Genomic DNA, 21,075 nt, shown 5'->3' on the forward strand with positions numbered 1-21,075 from the left:
GCTGTTACTTTGGATAATCTACAGTTCTCACAGGAAACGACTTTCTTGCAAACAACAGGGGTGCTGTTTTTGTGAGACAATGTAAATTCGCTTGACAACAGTAACTGTGACAACAAATAACAATCGCAGGATAAGAATAAAATGTCAAGATTGACTGAGTAACGCCAGTTACACAGCTACAGATCTAAAATGTGCTAATATTAGCCACCGTAAGCTACCGGTCATACCAGACCAGGTAAGGACGCAGCAGCAAAACTCCTGAGTGTGTTTTACTGTGATAGTCCATCATGGAACAAAAACAAAATCAACCAAATTAACAAAGTCAAATAGTTCAACTCTGCAGGAAAATGAATGTGTAACTTTCACACACAAACACACACAACAGCTGGCTCCATGTGGCCTCGCAGTCTGTAGCGTGTGCCACATGCGGCACACACACTAATAAAGATTTGTCACGAAGAATCATATGTGGTGGAATCTCTGGAAAATGTTTATTTTTTTATTTTCGATTTTATTTCTTTTGTTTCTTTATTAGGCAAAGACAAATTATAAGTGTATATATGATACATGTATTTGCCTGTATATCATCTTGCTGCATCTTTCCAGTGTGTTTATTTAAAAGAGATCGTAAACGCAATAAACTGTTGATCCTAAATTGAAAAACAGAAGAAAATATATCAGAAGAAAATGTAATAAGTGGAACATGGTGAAGTCTTTGATTGATTTGCAGTTCGCTTTGGATCTGGACTTCGGCCCTAAATAAAACCAACCAACAGAAGTGGGCAAGAAAATCTGTTTTTTTATGTGTAACTTGTGTGTTCCAGTGTCTGTGGCAAGCTAATATCCTCTTGTCAAACACCCATTCAAACGATAACCCACAAGTCTTTTTTGTTCCTGATTTTTGTCAATAAGCTGCAATTCTTTGGTGTTTTTGAACTTGAGCGACACACTGTAATAATATAGACACTGTGGCCTGCGGATTCCTCTGCACTATTTCATCTCCTGTCTTATACCCACTTTAAATCAACTGCTGCTCTGTAAACATATAGCACATCACCATATTTCCTGGTATGTGTTCATGTTATTCTGGAAAAAGAATGTACTCTGCGCCGCTGCAACAGGCCGCAATTCCTTTCAAATCGACAAAGCACTTACAGGCAAACATATTTCTGTTATTGTTGGCATTCCTCTCTAATTTGCAAACAAATTTACATTTAGAGATACACGAGAAACAGCATCCTCTTTGCTAATAAGTGCTTTGCATAAGTGACTGGATTGTTTTTGGAATTGGAGTGTGTTTTGGATGTTATGCGTACGTACGGATACTCAGCAGGGCAACATCCCCTTTTGCAAATGCATGTCGACAGAGGCATAACAGCTTCGACAGCCTCAGTGATGTTTTCTGGAAACTGTGTAGAAAGAAATAATAATTTTAATGATGTCAGTCTTCTCGGACAGCCTGTCTGCAGACACGAAGCCCTGTGTTGATACTGGTAGTGTGCTGCCATACTGTCATTCATATCATTTTTCTGAAACCTCTTTATGTTCCCAATATTTTTGCCACAGATTTCAGTGGTTTGAGGAAATCTGGATATTTATTTGCTTTAAATAAAGAGAAAAAAAATGTGGTTTGTTATGCTTTCACTCGTCAGGAAAACAGAGGAACATTTCATTGGTTCCAAATAGCAACGGTTGTCACCATAAATCCTTGTGCACGTATAGAAAATAGTCTCCTAGATACAGTGAGAGCGCCCCTGAAGGGAGACTCTCAGCCCAAACTGTTGTGTGGTTTTGACTTGCGCATATACAAGCAGGCAAGTACATAGATGAGCACAGTCATATGTAATACACACACACACACACTGTACTGTACATACAGACGGTGACAAACTAAAGGAAAAGACGACATATACAGCGAAAGTAGACGAGTAGATATGTAGAGAAATAGGTGAACAAGGCTGAGCAATCATGAAGGTAAAAACATCATTGATGTATCAAGGTCTGATACATCAATACCCGTGCACACGCACGCACGCACAATCGTACGACGCAGCACACGGACCACCCATCAGCAGCAAGAGCACAAGGCAGCAAACACGGACATAAACAGCACAAGCTCCGCATTCCCTGAATAAACTGATAATAATAATCTAATAATTAGTTTTGAAAGCCATCTGTCCCCGAGCCTCAGTCGTTCCCGTCCCGTTTGCATCTTGTGTTTAGACGCTGATCTCACATCATGTCAGGTGGCTTGACTTTTCTAACCTCTGTAGTTACGTGCTTTCAAAAACAGGATTACAACATCACTGATCTGCCATTTGTTATTTCTGAAGTCTCCAGAAACTTAAGTTTTCACTGTTCACTTTTGAACTTGATCCCAAAGTATGACCACAACTTAAATCTGGATGGCAGGAGGGAAGAGAACACAGCACAATGCAGATTCCACAAAGAGATGTATATTAATAGTAAAATCTACAAAATCTACGCCAAGGTCAAACAAACCTACATCACAAAAAAATTCTGGATTCTGTCCATTAACTGGATTTACACCTAAACTGCCCCGTCCCTCCCCCCAGTTTGGTGCAAATCAGTTTAGTACTTTTTGCGTAAATCCTGCTGAAAAACAAACAAACACGAGTGAAAACATAACCTCCTTGGTGGAGGTTACGATAATAACAATGATAATGATTATAAGACTAATAATAATAACTGTAGCGGTGGGTGGTTGCTGTTACAGATCTGGACAGATCTTAACCACAAAATGTCAAATATCAGTAAGATGTATAGAGTGAAAGCAGCTGCAATAATTTCCATTAATGTTGAAAATAAAATTAAACTTCTTCACTGTTTGACTGATTTAAATGTGGTATTTGTATTAAATGTAAGGAGACATCTCTCATTGGAATTATTATGTAAATTGAAATAATTCAAAATGTGTTTGCTGTTGATTATTAGTCTATATATCTAAATGTACTTTTTTTTTAGCACACAGGGTTGGAATATTAAATATGTAAGAGCAGTAGACAAAGATCATTAATGTGACAGCTTCTGTCTCATATTGGTGAATTTACTTTTCCCTTTATTTTCCTCTATTCTCATATTTTTAAGAGCAGAGAGTAAAATTAGCCACAGACAAATGTACGTGTATTTCTAATCCCTACATTCCCAATAATACTGTAATAATCAATTTTTAGACTTCAGTCTTTGTCTATTTCTAGCTCAGTTCTGCTATGAAAATATTTCTGTGGAAAAATCGTTTCTAATTTGATGGTACTCAGTCAAACAAAGCAGCACTGTGTTCTTCTGAGGGCAGATGAGGAGCTTTTAATTGTTAAATAACCTCATAACAAAGAATGCTGATTTTGATAATGGGACGTTTTTTTATACCGGAAATATATGTCCAAGTATGTAATACTATTCAATATCACAGAAAGCAGTAAATCAGTGGTGGGCCGGCAGCTGAAAGGCATGTCTATTTTAACTGTGTGTATTTTTGTCCTTCTCTCGACTATAAAAAGTCAGAGAGCAAAGTAAACAGTCTGCTGTGATTATGACTATGATTTCCTGAGAGAAATTCCAACCATAACAGTACTTATTATCGCAAGCTCTCCTCTGATTAGAGAGACTGTCATGTAAAAACAAAAAGAAAATTGAAAAAAAATCAAATATTTTTTCAGTTCATCAAAGGGCAGAGAGTCCAACCAAGGACATGGTCAGGACTGCGATGGCCAGGATCGAGAATTTGCTTTCAGCCCAGCCAAAACATCTAGCGTTTCTAAGTCAACAGCCAAGTGGCGTGCCTTTAAATGATGGGTACTCCCATGGCGATGACAAGGTCTGGCCCTCGGGAGAAGAAGTGTCAGGCCTTGGAGAGACAGCCGTTCGGTGAGTTTATGGTTTGAGTTAAAACATCACGCGATGCTGCATGAAAAAAAAAGGCAACAAAAATGTCCTCCGGTGGGTGCCAACTGGTCTCGTCAGTGCGATTCGATATGTTTCTAAAAGCAGCAGATCTGAATATCTGCTGCCACAAGAAAGATAAAGCCACTTTTGTTCATTCATTTGTTTCCAGATATTGCTTACTTGGCCGCTGTGAGTTTACATTGAGCCCGAGCCTGTGCAGAGCTCTCGTTATCTCTATTTTGACTAGCTAATGAAAATCTAGTTTATTTAGTCCTTATTGTTTGTGGCAGCAAAAACAAAAAACAAAAAAAAACAACAAAACACTGGGGAATTCTCTTCATAACAAGTTCAGCTGGTCTGGAAAGATGAAACTGTGTGTGTGTGTGTGTGTGTGTGTGTGTGTGTGTGTGTCTGTTCTGTTGTTTACTGTTACCACAGATCTGTGTTGTTGGGTGGGACAGGTACAGTATATTTCCTCTCAAGTGGCCGACGAAACGGTGATTTAAGAACAAACCACAAACAAAATAGACTTAAAGATGGACTGTTATGAAGAACGAGGGCTGTCTCCTGTTGGGGCAGATTGTGCTGTTGTGGATGTTATTTAAGTTCAGTATAAATCTTTGTAAAGGTCCCATCAAGTATAAAGGTCTCTGTCCACATGTTGTTTGATTATAGATCAGCTCTAGCTTCTATATTAATACTGTGAAAGTATCAAAGCCTCAGTCCACAGAGAAATGCACACAGCCTGTATTCAGAAACTGAGCCTTAAAACCAGCCGTCAGGACTTCCTGTAACTTTGTGATGTCACAACAAAGCAGTCGCTGCTCTCAGCCATGCCCCAAGCCCCGCCCACTATCCAAACCTTGCAGGTTTTGGTTTTTCTGCGTGTTTACCTGAAATCTGCTATATTTTTATTCAGTCACTCAGTCAGCCAATCAGGCTCAGAGCCTCCTCTCCTCTGATTGGCTCACTGACCTGTTGTTGCTAGAGCTCCTGAGAGAAGCCTGAGAGAGGAGATGTAAAACTACACTGAGATGGTTTTTGGTTCTTAAAACCACAAATATATCTTCTTATGGATCAACACTTCAGATAAAACACAGGAAAAGTGTAAAATATGGGACATTTAATGTGATGAAATTGCATTACCAGCACCATTGCTGTAACAGTAAAGTTACCTCAAAGAAAGGACATGGCATATTTACTGGTTTAAGGGGGTTTTACTTAAAAACATCATCAGGTGCAGGTAAAGGTGACATCCAATACTGGTCTGATAATAAAGATATTCAGTTCACTGAATCATGTATGCACACTGCTGGATGTGGATGAGGATCAATACTGTCAAAGCAGTACTCAACCTCATACATTTTAACATATAAACTACAGTTGAGTGTTTTTGCTGCAGCTTGAATCACATTTTAATATGTAATGAAATTTGGTACGCTGAGTTAGAAATCACCTCTTCTTCTGACCTTCACTGGAAACACGTCATAGACAATCATTTCTGACTACAATTAATAACTGAGCGTGACACACTAGGGCCAAAATCTGATGACCTGTGTTAAGTTTTCTGATTATATGACTCAGAGAATTTACTGGCTTCTTTTGTCAGGTATGCACCACATCCTAAAACTGATCGGAGTACCATCAGCCAAAACTACCAAGAAAAACATTTGTCCTGTTGTCATGGGTGTCCAGTGACACAACGAGCCTAATTTGGTAATGACTAGATTGAGGGTTAAGGAGAACAAAATCCCAAATGGTGGAAAAGAATTGCAGAAACTTCATAGAATAGAATACTCTAACAGAATATTTCTTATTCTAACCTGTCAGGTTTTAGGGAACCTTTTGTAGCAGGGCACATGGGTAAACTGGTTAATACTAAATCTGAATGAGCACTTTTGGGAATCTGGTAATAGGTGTAAATATAACATAGGTTCACATAGCTATCCCAGTATACCTTTTAATGCAACTGTATAACCTGGTTACTCATGTAGTAATGGCAGACAGAGTAGATGAGCAGTGGGTAAGGATTCAGATCTACAGTATCTGGATTGTTTGGCTGCCGTGGGTTTCATGGTTTCTGACACTGAGACGTTTATGGAAGAAGAAGAAGAAATACAGAAACAACAACAAGCACGAGCAGACAGCGACTGATAACAGCAAAAACAACAGGCGCTTCAACAGTAAATTCTCAAACCTGCAGGGATTTCGTCGGTCAAACAAATAGTAGCATCTCTGCACATGCCTGCTGTTTATCCCACTGACTATGCTGTGATACTTTATACCAACAAACAACTGGCTTAGCTGGCTTCACAAAACCGGGCCAACATCAATACTGGACACTTGAAAAGTCAGAAACTTTGCATTACCATTCATTTGCTTAAAATGATATCAGTAGTGCTTTGTCTTGGCGTCCGTGCAGCCCTGTATCTGCTGCATTTGTTTTTCCCACTGGTCAAATAACGTCAGAGAAACAAACCGTTTGACGCTGCGGGAGAAGTTGTCAGCGCGCTCAAGACTCGCCGCGGTGGAGCTGTGAGGCCATCAACCCCTCTGCCTGCCCGCCCGCCCGCTCGCCGGGTAACAATAGACAGCATACAACTCGGGCTCTTTCCTCACACCAAACCAGATACACAGGAAAGTCTAATGTTCATTTGATGACTTGGCTAAACAAAACATGTTTATACTTCCTTCCCCTGTTGCTAGGCCTCACCTTGAATGCACTTCTCTACTGCTTTTCCAGCTCTGAGGTGCCTTTATTAACATTAATCACCCCTCCCTTTAACTAAATTGGGGGGCTGTTAATCTAAGTGTATTTTAATGGAACACTTCAGAAGCAACTCCCTCAATTACATCAACTCTTTCCAGCATGGTCCCTATTAAAAACAACCTTTCATTTAGGGCGGGGGAACCCACAGACAGAGCGAGAAACAGAGAGAATTAAGGGAGCCTTGGCTAATCAGTTTCACCTGCCAAAGAGAAAGCATGCACCACAGACTGCCGTTTATAAGTATATTTTATATCAGACACATGGCTCTGTTTATAAAACATTAAGCTACAATTTTACATTATGGGTACTTATCCTGAGTTTGGGGGAAATTTGGGGCCCTCCCTGGTTGTGTGTTGCTAAATGGCCCCGTTGATGTCATGGAGGTTAAGCTCACTCAGCCTCTCAGTCCGTTTGAATGAATTTCCTCCGTAACTCTAATTCACACAAACAACCGCCTACAATCAAAGACAGCACTTAGGAAGCTGGGAGCAGAACATCTGCCAGCCTTTGAGAATCTAAACAAGAGTTGGACACCGCCGGGCTTTGAATGGGCCGATGGAGATTTGGCTGCTCGAGCCGTTGTAGGATGTGTTTGTAATTGTGCTGGAAAAAAAAAAAAAGACGATTTGGAACAAATCACAGTTTGCTTTGAAAAATGTGTGAAGGAAATGCTTTAGCGAGATAGGATTACCTTTGTTTTGGTTTTGTTTAGTATGTTTTGGTTTGAAGAAGGAATGTTCACATGTCATGTGCATCACGTACCAAACAGCAGCTAGAAACAGATGCTAGCTGGTGAACACAGTGGAGCAGTGAGCAGCTAAAAACCCGGGTATTCCTCTCAGAGGTTGGCGGAGACCAAAAACAGAGCTAAAAGGAGACAGTGAATATCAAATTCATCAGGTGCTCGCAAACACGGCGTCAAATGAAGAGTAATGTCGCTCCGTAACTGCTGGATGTGTAAACAAATAAATAAATAAAGGTGAAGAAAACAACTTGTCGCTGCTGTGCTCCACTTTCAGCTGCTGCTAGGCCTAACAAAGCAACAGTTAGCCTACTCTGGACACGCTAACATTACTGTGTCTCAGTCAAACAGTACTCAGCAACAGTTGCAGTAACAGGATCAACACGTGGTCAAGCAGTGACCTGTGTCAAAGTGGAAAAGTTAGGAAAGGTTAGACTTCTCTGTCTGGACGACCCTGCGTTGTTGCTGGAGCTCACTGCATGCGACGGTGCTGTGTTATTTCACGCAGTACTAAAGGACAACACTGGTGATATTCTATATTCTTGTTATTGGAAATAAATCCAATGAAAACCCAACAATGTGTTAGTCTGTCTCGCAATACTTTCATTCTTCCCTAACCTGTGTGTGGCACTCAGCCCCTGGCCCATTCATTCTTACTGAAGACATAAATCTTTCAAAAACAGTCGTGAATATATACTTTCATTTAAAAAAAAAAAAAAAAAAAAAAAGGCTAAAGAAAGAATGTAGAAAATGAGAAGCTTTATCCTTTAAACAGGCAGCTTTAGTGATTTAGTGAGTTATGAATTGATCAGCACAGTTGGTGCTATGTAGCAAGTCCTCTACAAGTAGTTGGACTTTGAGTGAGGTCTATAAATCATTGTTAGGATGGGAAGAGTTTCACACAGGCAGTAGGGGGTAGAGTAATCACTAATGGAGCGTATCTGTAACTTTAGTCCGGTCCAGATCTGCCATGTGTTTAATTTTTATGAACTGCAAACAGCTAAATCAGTGTCTGGGCTTTCGAAGATATTTGAAATTGCTGGTGACTATTTCTTGTTTGAAAGGACCGTCTGCTGAAATTGCACTTGAGAGTGGTGTTCACACCACCAAAGCGTGATCCAACCCAGACTCTTGTCCAGTTGCCACTTTTTCTTCAAACTTGCAGCCAGGCTGTGCTGTTATTGTTCGAAGACGTCAATGTCAATTGCACAAGTTCAGTACGACAGATTGCACTTTGTTGGTGGGAGGGCAGCTCATGAAGGGCGCACACACATATCTGCAATTTCAGAGACTGATTACAGTGAACACAGTCTACACATTATTAAAAGGGCTCAGTCTTTTGGTATTCTGTACAAGTCTGACTCAGGGCAGACCTACAAGGCTTTGTATAATGTTGGATCCCTCTGATAAATTGGCCATCAAGCTAAAGTTGATGAGCAATTTGCTTGAAGGAATGCATATTTCTGATGTGAGCTTACATATCAGAAATGTGGGCATTTCTGAAACATAAACTGAATTCCAGTTGGTTGACTGTCTCACTGTCATTTTCCTTTATTATCTACGGGAGTATAAACAAAAAGGTGCTTATAAGGTGTAAAATCAATGTCCATTCAGTGAAAATGAGATAAGCCTTTTGTTGTTTGCTTTGCTTTAAAGAGGCTATTTGTACATTTTCTCTGCTGCCGAACACAGATTTTTGTGCTGGGAGCAGGTGGTGGTGATTGTTACTTGACAAGAGCTTCAGCCGTCATTGTGTTTACAATACAGGAGGTTATAATCCCTCTGAGCAGCGCTACGTCTTCAGGGCAGACTGGAGGCTTCAGTGAGTCGCTAATGGAAAGTGACAAGACGGGCCGGGGCTAGCTGGTTAGCATGCTAACTTCAGTAGAAGAAAAGACGTGATAGAGACAAGCTCTTGGTGAGTGAAGAAATTAAGTTTGATGCTGAACTCACAACATTTCTTCTAGACTGGTGAGTAAACAGCTGTTGATATTAATCTTAGCTTTGTAGCAAGAGCAAAACTTACAAACAGCTCCTCTAAAAACCGGCAGAGAGACTGGCATTTTATTTTTAAGGCAGGAAAAACTATAAATGCCTGACCAGAAGAACGGAGTTGAATGATAAACGGTACCTGGGTCCGAGCTCATCCTCACACCTCCAGGTGAATTCTCCGAAGCTCTCGTAGCGCTGGTTGTAGTGGTAGAGCACGCGGTGCAGCGTGGGAGCGCCCAGGTCCATCAGGGTGTTGTAGGCCGTCTGCTGCTCCTTCCCGCTGGTGTAGCCATTGAACAGGTTATAGATCTTATCGGCTATTTCTGGAAGGATGAAAATAATCAGAGGTCAACACTAACTTCAGGCAGCATCATGGCAGCTGCAAATGTCAGAGCATGTGAAGTAATGAGGGATGTCAGCAATCAGCACACAGCTTACTAATGTTTACCAAACTGACTGCTGGTGCTACTTGATACCAAACAATCCTCCAGGAAGAGGGAGGGAGGAAGAAGATTTAAATGTTGGTGACTCATCTTTCGCTTCTTTGCTGCTGTTTTGGAGACACAGTTAAGGTTTGATGTGTTTCTTCCCTTGGGTGAAGAACTTTTCCCTCCAGTATTTACTCCACATCAAAATTTCTGTGGACAATTAGGGCAAATCAGTCCTGTAGCCAGAGGGTAACTTCAGTGATGGGCATCTGTTTTTCACAGGCCCCCTTTTTTTTGTGTTGAATGATAATGGGAGATAATGGAAATGAAGGGTTTATTAGTGGAGATGTGATGCTCTTTCCCTCTTTCAACTGCATTTTAGGATAATACAACAGATGTCATTTTATATGTGTATCTTGGTATCATTACCATTTTAAAATGAATAAATCATTAATATGTCCTTCTAAAACGCAAACTGGATGGATCTTTGCTTCAAACAGGAAATGTTTTTTTCACAGGTCGTCAGGTCAGGAACTCATCCACCTGTCACGGTCTGGTCTGGTTAACGATGACAATAAAATCTGGTCAAAACAGAGCCACAGAGTGGAAATATTGCATTTCACACCATTCCCACTTCCAGGTGTTAAAATTAAAAGCAGGAGCCCAAGTTGTGTCATACTTCAGTGGCTGGCACATCTTGTACTGGTTGATTCAAATCAGCAGCAAGAGCCACAATAATGTATTTGCTATGAACCTGTCACTGGTGCAGAAGGTGGCGAAAGACTTCAGCTCTGAACCTTCTTTAATGTTTTTACCATTAAAGAGGAGTGGCTGGAATAACACATTTTTTGTCTGTGCCTTCGGGTAATTGTAGCGTCTCCATATGGTCGGTGGCATGGGCCTTATTCCTCCACCCCCACCCCCGCCCCTGCCCCTCCCACCCACAGGTCAAGTCTTTGGCGCCAAACTTTCAGTTTTATTAATGAATATATATTTATTATATCAAAAGTGAAAACTTTTTTGACAAATTAAATGAACAAAAATAGGGAAAGAAAAAAAAAATGCACCCAGTTGCCTAAAGTCACATTTGGGGAAGTTGTATGCTTGTTGGTTTTTGTGCTTGACCTTTGACCTACAAGGTTTGATGCGTCACCATTATGTCAAGATAAGCATGTAATGAATATGTTTCAGTGAGAGCAGGCAACTGTCAGACTGCAATTCAAACAGAAATCTGTCAAGGCCTCCTCCAGCTCCACTAATAGAGGAGGAACCAAAGTCACCCAGCGAGGCCGATTCTGAAGAGGAGTGCTTTACAGAAGAAAGGCCCAGGTGGTTCAGCTAGTGTTCAAGAGGGACTTAACCCGCACATGCACAACTGAGTGGAAGGACACGATTCTAAGGTTCAGCACCAACACTCGCCGCCTGCAACTCTACTACAGGTAAATCATATGAGTTTAATTCCCTTCACGCAGGCCGTAGAGTTCATGATTATTAGGCAAAGAGATTTATGGTTCTGCCAGAATTTATTCAATAAGAGTGGCTTATGTCGTCTATTTCAAATGATGTTCTCGTGGCATGCACAGCGCAGTGTGTGTCTGTGTGTGGGAAAATTGGAACTGTGTTGGTTGTTGAATGCCCCCTGGTTAGGTCTGTTCTACTGGTGAGCTTGAGTCTCCACAAACAGCTCTGCTCCAGAGAGGAGACGAGTATATCACTCGCTCTATGAACTGCTCTTTAAAGCTCCATATATTCCTCTTCCCCTGTGTTTTATTTGAAGTGTTGATCCATAAGAAGAAATATTTGTGGTTTTAAGAACCAAAAACCATCTCAGTGTAGTTTTACATCTCCTCTCTCAGGCTTCTCTCTGGAGCTCCAGTAACAACAGGTCGGTGAGCCAATCAGAAGAGAGGAGGCTCTGAGCCTCTCTTCTGATCTGAGTGATCAAATAAAAATGTACCAGATTTCAGGTAAAACACTCAGAGAAACCAAATCCTGCAAGGTTGGATGGTGGGTCCAGGTGGGCGGGGCTTGGGGACATGGCTGAGAGCGGTGACTGCTTTGTTGTGACATCACAAAGTTCCAGAAGTCCTGACGGCTGGTTTTAAGGCTCAGTTTGTGAATACAGGCTGTGTGCATTTCTCTGTAGACTGAGGCTTTGATACTTTCACAGTATTAATATAGAAGCTAGAGCTGATCTATAATAAAAAAAAGACAGACATCTACCTTTATACTTAATGGCACCTTTTTACGTCTGTTTTGAGGTCTTGAAACATAACTGCAACAGAAAATACAAATGTCTGTCCTGTAAATTAACTAAAGCCAAATTAGATTTGATTATTAGAACATAAAGAAAATTCAACTCATCAATTTTGTTTAGATTTTACATTTACTCATTTGATGCTTTTATCCAAAGTGACTTACAGGGGAGGGACATCACAATTTGACATGTATTTTTGTTAAAATAATATCTGTCACACAAAGCATGAGCATAACTGTGAACGACGCACAATGTGAAAACTTTCCTTTTTCTTTGTATCACTGTGACCTCAAGATGAATCTCTGTGAGCCACCTGCGATCAGGGCTGAAAGATGAGTCACCTCTCTGACTTAAGTCTGTGTCTCTTTCCTCACCTTGTGCTTTGACGTCATCCACAGTTGGACATGGAGTTTTGATGGTGACCTCACTTGGACTGGAACGGCGCCCTGTGTTGTCTACTGCCCATAGCCGGAACCTGCACGCATAAACACACAGACACACACACACAGACACACAGACACACACACACACACACACACACACACACACACAAATACACATCAACTCTGCTGCTGATTTTGAGTGATAAACTGTTTTTCAGTCAAAATGAATCTGCTGAACCAACATTATATCAGCGGCAGCAAACATCTGGCAGCTGCTGCTGTTCCCGCTGCTGCTGAATCAATTAAAAGACTTCCCTCGGTGGAGATGAGAGCCTGCGTTATCAATACAGAGCGTTCACTGGTGCCAGACTGACAATAAGCACATCTCTACAGAACTGATCAGCTGTCATTTCATTGAATGGATATCTCCACCTAGTGGCCAAAATGCAACTTGCATCCACCTGCAGCGTCAAACAAAGAGGCAGCCATTCAAACGGTAGCAGAAGATAGAGCGTGCAAGAAAAGAACATTTTATCATCAGCCTGGAGAGATTTAGAGTTTTATTCAAATTATAGTTACAGATGAAAAGATGAATGGATCACACATATGGATATTTCAGTGAAAACAGCAACAGACTTTAAACATTTAAACCTTTCAAACTCATCTTCAGAGACTGAACTTTGGATGCAGTTGCAGAGAATCTTTTCTGTGTTGCCAGAATGTACAAAAACTCTCACCCCGCCATATATTTTCCCCCTCACAAGGCGCCAATCTCAAGCTTAATACAGACTGTGTCTATATGAAGGGTGTGCACTGCCCTGAAGGGAGAGACGAGGCCTCGGCTCGGGGAGATGAATGAGCTGCCAGACGGGATAGAGAGAGCAGAAGCCCGACTGAAGCTGGGATTAAAAGGGCATGTGTAGCTGCTCACTCAGCCCACATACATCAAAACTGTTTGAAGAAGCTCTGTCCACGGGCTTCTTGCCCTTTTTCTATTTGCTTTTGTTGTGCTCAAACTCTCTCATCCCCTCTGTACCTCACTCTTGATCTTTTTTCTTTTTCTTTCCCCTCACTCTTTTCCTGCTTTTCTTTCTTTTTCTGCCCTAAAACTTTTCCCGTGCTTCTTTTAGCTCTTTTTTTTTTCCGCTCCCACTCCTGCATTTCTTTCAATCCACCTTACTCTTCCTCTGTGATGTGCGTGTGTGTGTGTGTGTGTGTGTGTGTGGCTTCATTCCTGGCAAGCTGTTTGTGAGATAAGTGTCAGCATGTGTGTGAGAGCATCTGAGTATCCGGTGTGTGAGAATACGTGTGTGTGCTAAGAGGAAAAAAAAAACAAAAAAACCCACATTTGTTCACTACATCACACTGTTAAACTTCTCTTCTCTGCAGGTGTAAACATACACAGACACAATACAGAACTATCTGAACACAATATGGAAAGAAAGAGTTTTTGTTTATTGTCTTCGTCTTTTTTTTTTTTATAATAAAAATTTACTTCAGAGGTCAATTATTTTTTTCCAGCCCTGACTGGAAGCAAAAATACCCAGAAAATGAACCTTAATTATCCTGATTCAAATTCTTAAAGACTTTAAAAATAAACCCTGAATTACCTGGGTCAGTAAAGGTATCACACCCAACACAGTATGTGAGGACATCGCTAACTTAGTCTGTATGTGACCTCCTGAGCTCTTGAAGAATATTGAATTACTTAGAATAACTAAAGCCCCGGACACTGCAGGGTAAACCCAGCCTCAAGCGTTTTGGTTGACACCAATATGCTACAATTATGATATGCTAACGTACATGTGTATCTGTGCTGTGCAGGATATGAAATATTTTTACCTTTGGCAGAATCCCTTGAAAGATGGTAATCACGTCAAACTTTACACATACAGTAGAAACTTACAGGGGCAGAGTTACAGAGGAAGATCAATGTCAAACTTCTGAGAGTGTCTGTTTTTATATATATATATATATTTTTTTTACATTTAACATTCATTAAAAAAAATCCAGCTGTCAAATGTCACAAAGCCGGTGTTGCCAACTGCTTTCAAAGACAAATAACTGCGACGTTGTCTGACAAAATCCCCAAACACACAAGTTAAAGACAAAGTCTGTGCGGCGACTTTGTGTATATTTACATGTAAAATGATCGCTCAGAGAGGAAATTAGAAGCAACAGAATACGTTGCTCTCACACGGCGCACAGCCGGCACACGCACAGCTCGTTCATGTTCATGTCAGCTGCTGTGTGAACTGAACGTACTGCTCTGCCTCTGTGGCGCCTCTCCGCCACACTGCAGCAACTCTCTTCTCTGGACAGTGACTGAGGTTTGTTGCTAGCTCTGTTGCTAGGTGATTTTATGAAAAAAAAAAAAAGTCGCTAAATCTAGCAACTCTGCTTAAAACTACAATGTGCTTCAAATTGAAATTGCTTTGTTTTTCTATTTCTACACGTGTTAAAAACATAAATTTGACGCTTTGGAAATGTTGGAATTCACCTTCCAACTTCAGTTGGGCTGAATAAATTATGAATGCACAGAAATCGGGATACAACTTCTGAGTGCACAAACAGTCCGGCAGTCAAATTTGCATGACTATAGCAAGGCACAGTTTTGCTTTAGCAGTCTAGTGACTGGTTCAATCATCAGTTTAGTTTACATGTTCAGGAGAAAAACAGGAAAGTAACTTACATATATGTGGTGTCAGGCTCCAGGCAGCGAATGATCATACTGACAGAAGAGGACAGGAGGTTGGGGATGTCCCCTAACATCACACACGGAGACCTGGCCCCCGACAAGATGTCATCCACAAAGCTCAGGAGGGTTTCTGCAGCAGAGAGAAAGACGGTGGGATACTGAGAAGGCACAAATCGCACAAGGAGTTCCTGTAGAATAAGAATCTGTTGTTCAGGGTTGTAAATGATTTCATCCTAAAAAAAAAATGTTGATTTTTAACCTCATAACTGCTTTCTGGGGTCTGGATTTTCTCTTTTTAGATCACTGCAGTTCATCAGATCAGACGGTCGGGCAATTGTATAAATAGTACACGACTTAGTGAATTCAAGTTTATACTTGTACTATACTATAATTATTCTAATTTCCTTTGAGGTAAGATGAGGACAGTTCTGCTTCGCCAGGGCTAAATGAAATATATGAAACACAGGAACATGCCTGTTGTTTGAAAGGGCCGATTAATGTAACTTGACATTAGACATGGCTCTCTGCTCTGTGTAAACAGACATCAAATGTAAAACAGATGAGCATCGCTTTGCACTACCACAACACACACTGTAAGTGCAGCGTGTACCTGTAGAGTCTATGGAAGGAACATCACCCCCTGTCTTACAGAAATCTAAAAAGTGATTTGTTTTTAATTTATTTATATGTATAACAATGAGATTCTGCTGACTAACTGATCAGATACAGGCAAGGTCGGATGCATTAGACATCAGTGATCTGAGCCATTAACTTCCATTTATTCTGAGAAAAGGCAAAAACAACAGCTGATCCACCTCGACACACGCAGTCCATTCACAGCCTTCAACTGTGCTGTTGCAGATGGAAGTGGAAGGGCACCTTGACAGTAGATGCTGAGGGAGAAGAGTGTTTCTCAGTCACTGTCCGCCCACCTTTCACCAGCAGATTTAAAACACAGACTGTTCAGCTAAAAGTTTTCCTTCACCTCCGGGTCAACATCCCCCGATTTTTGCATAATCCTTGTGTGCACTGTTTTGATGCCTGAAAGAGTTTCAACATCTCCAAGGTTATGAAAATAACACAAACACCCACATGAAGTAGGTTTCAAAACCTACAAAAAATCCCAATAAAATGGAGGTGATCTGAAACTCTTGCATAAACAAAATCACAATTTACTATTTTTAGTTTACATGTGGCACATGATTAAACTAGCGGCTTTGTGATTGTATGTCTCCACCAACCAGTTACAGTTACAGAGTTACAGCATTGAATAATGGCCAGAAGTGTTTTTGCAGAACATTATGATGTCACAGTGACCTTTGACCATTAGGATATGAACTGTCATCACTTAACTTTATCCTTATAGACATTTGTGTTACATTGTGTCATAATTACTGTATGAATATGTGACCTTGACCGTTGACCACCAAAATCTAATCAGTTCATCCGTGAGACCAAGTGAACATTTGTGCCAAATTTGAAGAGATTACTGTAACTGAGATATTGCTTTCAGGAGCAGGAGACGGACGGACAGAACCGAGAACACAACACCTCCGGCGCTGGCTGTCGCCGACACGGTGACATAAAAAAGCAAAGAATCGTTAGGAGTTTTTCTTACAGCATTATCAACCCATGTCAAAACACTGTAAAATAAATGATTTGAAATTAATTTGCAATTACATGTCAACTGTAGTTTTGTATTTTTTTTATTTTGAAAATCTGCAGCAGACAGAACCGATATAATCAGGGATAATAACACCTGTATTCACCTGAGCCTCTCACATGAAAGAGAAGAAACCCTCTGACCTCCTCCTCCTCCTCCTCCTCCTCCTCAGGGCTCCTTTCCTGCTGCTCAGGCTGCTTGTGACACACGCAGTTAGCTATGTTTTCCCAGCTGGCACTGCGTACGTCAAAAGGGCATTTGGCCACCGGGGTGTGTGTTTCACTGTAAAGAGGAAAAACCCTCTGCTTGGAAAAGCCAAGACTGTGTGTGTGTGTGTGTGTGTGTGTGTGTGTGTGTGTGTGTGAAGGTGTGTGAAGTGATGGGTGCTCTGAGGTGGTCATCTGTGACCCTCCTCAGTACAAGCAGTGCCTGTCTGTGTGTATTTATACAATATGTGTGTGTGAAGTGATGGACGCCCAACAGTGATCACCTGGGCCTTTCTTCTACAAGAGCCTTCCCTCTGTGTGTGTGTGTGTGTGTGTGTGTGTGTAAATACATGTATGTGTGAGTGATGGCTGCTCTGAGGTGGTCACCTATGTCTTCCCTGTCAGCCCTAGCTTGTGTCACCAGCTGGTAAACTGTAGGCCAAGTGCCACAGAGTGGTGGAGGTGTGTAGCAGCTGTCAGAGAGAGGTGTTTACTCAGCGCAGAGACTGACACACGAGTGAAAGATATAAACAGTGCTGCAGACGTAAATGAAAAGTGACATTGTGAGGCTTTGCACTTAGCATGTTAATTGCAAAGCTGGTTGGAATATCTGTCTAGTGTGTAAGGAGGCATATAAAAAGGAAACAGTGTCTGAAACCTCACCGTTATACGTTGTTATTCTCTCAGTATCGGAGCTAGTTGAGTTGTAAATGGGAAATTGCGCCCAACATCAATCTGTCCGAGCACCAAACTTCAGAAATTCACTTCGTTTTTGTGAATATATTAACTACTGTATTACGCACTGCCCGTGTTTACCACAACTGTCTCATAATACAGGCCTTCATGAGGCTAACTGAAACACATTTAAAGAGTGAAATGAAAACAGTGTCGATGCGACTGGGGCTTGACGGTCGCTCATTTTCAACTGTTTGAGGCAGAAGCTCAGAGGAGAAAACAGCATGAGAGCTGTTTATTTTCCTTCTCAGCTACAGTAGACAGCAAGAAAAACACAAGACAGAAAGGGGTTAAACAATTTCCTCTGTTGGATGGAAACTTATTTTAAAGCAGTTTGCTGAGATTTGACTAAAATGATCATTCTTGATCTTGACTGACATGAAATGATCAACTAAATTTTTGTTGACTGAAGATTAAAATGTCCATAATTTTAGTTTTAGACTATAAAATAAAAACTGAAAAACCGCCAACAAAATGAACACTAGTGGGAGTGTTTAATAAGGAAGCCCTGAAAGACAAAATGTATCTTGCCAGGGTGAGTTTTTTTTTTCCATCTGTGAAAACAACCCCAGAGAGGCAAAAAAAATAATAGTTTTTTTTTTACTTGCCTTTCAGGGCTTCTGTACAAACCTACAAATGTATGTAGTAATTCAAGTTTTCCAGTATCACACTTAGTGGCAAACTGCAGGGCTGAAAAGTAAAGCCAACACTGAAGTGCAAAAAGAAACTGCAGTTCCACGAATGACCACTTGAGGCTGGCTCAAAAAGTGAGTCAATCCCCATAGACTTCCATGTTATAATGCCCCACTCTACAGCAGAGACAAACATGAAACAGTTTGGCTCTGTATATCTAATTTCCCCCTTCGCGACAACTCACCTCTTTAAATTTTTACTAAGGATTAAAGTTGTACAGAACTGAGGGCACGGTGGTTTGAGTGACAGTTGTGGGGACCCTGCTGTACTGTATGTTGTATCACGACAGTGAAAGAAATTAAAAAAATAATCTGGAGGTGGCAGAAATATTCAAATTGAAATGCAAAGTTAATAATACTGACAGGCACCAAAAGTTGTGTCATTTAAGTGCAGGGTGCAGCGAGCCGCTCCACAGTCCACAGGCAGCAGGAATCAGGAGTAACAGCCACAGGCTAACAAGCACCGAGTCATAAACCAGTCGGGGAATGCGGTCTAATCAGCATGCTTCGGCTGCAGTTCGGCTTGTTCGGGAAGTGTCGAGAACAGCGAGTGTGTATGAGAGCTGGCCTCAGCATCAGGTGAGATGAGCTTTGTACTCAGTGCCGAACGGTCTCAGCACAGAGTACAAACAACTACAGTAAACCCTGAGGGGGGGGGCATGTCTGTCAGTCACTTCCTGCAGTGTTTAAAGCAAGCTAAACTTTGCCACATAGTGCTGAACTGACTCCTGCTCGTGGATATCACCCCTGAACTGTGAGGAAGCAAGTTTGCAGTCCGCACACAAACAGCCGAAATAACAGCTGGTTTTCAGTCCATGTGTAACTCATGAAGCAACACGATCGATAACACGGGAAACAGCAAACACTCGGAGAAACCAAATCCTGCAAGGCTGGACTGAGGGTCAGGCTGGGCTGTGCCGGGGGGCAGCTGAGGGTGGTGACTGGTTTGCTGTGACATCACAAAGTTACGTTGCGTCGGCTCGTTTTAAGGCTCAGTTTCTGAATGTGGACCGTGTGCATTTCTCCGACTCTGCTGTTATTTAAGTATTTAAGAAGTACTTGGGAATTTAAATATTTGCAGTTGGTCACTGTACATACATCCAAATATCCCAGTCAGAGTCTAATTCTGTAGAAAGCACTGCACCGATTTCTCTGACGATTTTGTGGCACTATAACAATGTCAGTCTTCATCTTAAAATACTGTCGTTCCTATGGCCACATAAATCAAATGACTTGACGACCGATACCCTTAATGTCTTTTGTGAGGACGGTCTTGTTGAACCTCATTAGTCTCAGAATAAGTTTTCAACATTTTACAAATGTAAGGATAATTGTGGGTTAATAAAATCTGGATATTCGGAATCTATTTTTGTAATTTCAGCCATCTTTCCAATTCATCACAGCGGACTGTTGCTGTGATCTCTGAACAAGGCAACGCTACTAAAGAGAAGTTTGTTGAGACAACAATCATGAGCAGACAGACTATCAGACGGGTTGTAAATAAATCCAGATCTTAGTCAAACTTGTCTGGAGGAGAAAACAAAGGAGATCAGTCAAATTACAACCTGTACTGTCTGTTCAACATCAATCACCGTCAGAGACTGAATCTTCCATATTTGGCTTGTTACTACCTGTCTGATCATCTAACTGCTTTTGTTTCTTGCCCTTTCAGACTTCATTCAGACTTCAAACCAAAAACATAAAACACAGAGTCGTGATAAACAGGAACTCTCCTTTAGAAAATCTGTCCAGAAAAACCATTATATTGCTCTCTTGAACCATATTGCACATTTGGCCTCACCTCAGTCACTGATGTCAAGGCACATATTTTGCCTTTGGCAGTGTCAAATGGACTGTGATTAGAAAACTGTTAGCCAAGTACAGATGGATGATCCATTCTCACACTTTCACATCCCTGTCTGCTCTCACTCCCAAACTGCCTCTCTCACATGGTGTAAAGTTGTGCAGGAGGAGGAGGCGACTGGCTCGAAGCTGACTGTTCATGAACCCTTTAACAAGGCTTTGCTCAGACACAGAGACATAAGTCCATTAACACACGGCACTGGTGGAGATATAGGTTTCTGAAAACATGAAACTAGCTCTGCGCTGGACTGAGACACCTAACATTATTGCTTTGCGGGTTCGAGCGCCGCCACCCACTTTTTATCTGTCCGATCCCATCTTTCCTGCCTGTCTCCTCTGTAAACCACCTGAAGCAGCAGAGCCGCAGTACACAGCCCATTAAAAACAGTTTGAGGAACCCCGCTGCACACTGTCATGACGAGAGGAATGCTTGATGTGGGTGGCCTCGCTGGCCAGGAGAACAGAAAGTGCACCTAATTCGACTATAACAAATATCTCAGTCAAAGGAGACGTTTAACACTGTGAACGCTGTGTGCTGCCATGGCATTTATGGACCTGACTCAACACCAGGGGAATAAAAAAAGTACGTAGACACAAAATGTTTCTCTAGTGTGTCGACTGCTGACAGACAGCTAAAAAATGAAATTGATTCTGGAAGTGAATGAGAACAGTACTTCACCATCGATGGCTGACGACCTGGCCAGCTCGTCATGGTTACTATGAACTTGAAAACAGTGTGTGGA

At 41.4% G+C, this 21,075-nt stretch overlaps 1 protein-coding gene across 1 annotated transcript in view; it reads right to left on the minus strand.

Annotated features, from left to right (window-relative positions):
• Nucleotides 1–21,075, minus strand: part of astn1 (astrotactin 1) — a 376,673-nt gene that overhangs the window by 6,953 nt on the left and 348,645 nt on the right. Inside the window, exons 22-24 of the mRNA XM_022748096.1 lie at nucleotides 15,168–15,303; nucleotides 12,467–12,567; nucleotides 9,547–9,730 (exon numbers count right to left, since the gene is read on the minus strand). Coding sequence (XP_022603817.1) covers nucleotides 9,547–9,730; nucleotides 12,467–12,567; nucleotides 15,168–15,303 — 421 coding nt within the window. The remainder of the gene's footprint in view (nucleotides 1–9,546; nucleotides 9,731–12,466; nucleotides 12,568–15,167; nucleotides 15,304–21,075) is intronic.

Source organism: Seriola dumerili, unplaced genomic scaffold (assembly GCF_002260705.1).
Source record: "Seriola dumerili isolate Sdu_G_001 unplaced genomic scaffold, Sdu_1.0 BDQW01000116.1, whole genome shotgun sequence".
Taxonomy (NCBI): domain Eukaryota; kingdom Metazoa; phylum Chordata; class Actinopteri; order Carangiformes; family Carangidae; genus Seriola; species Seriola dumerili.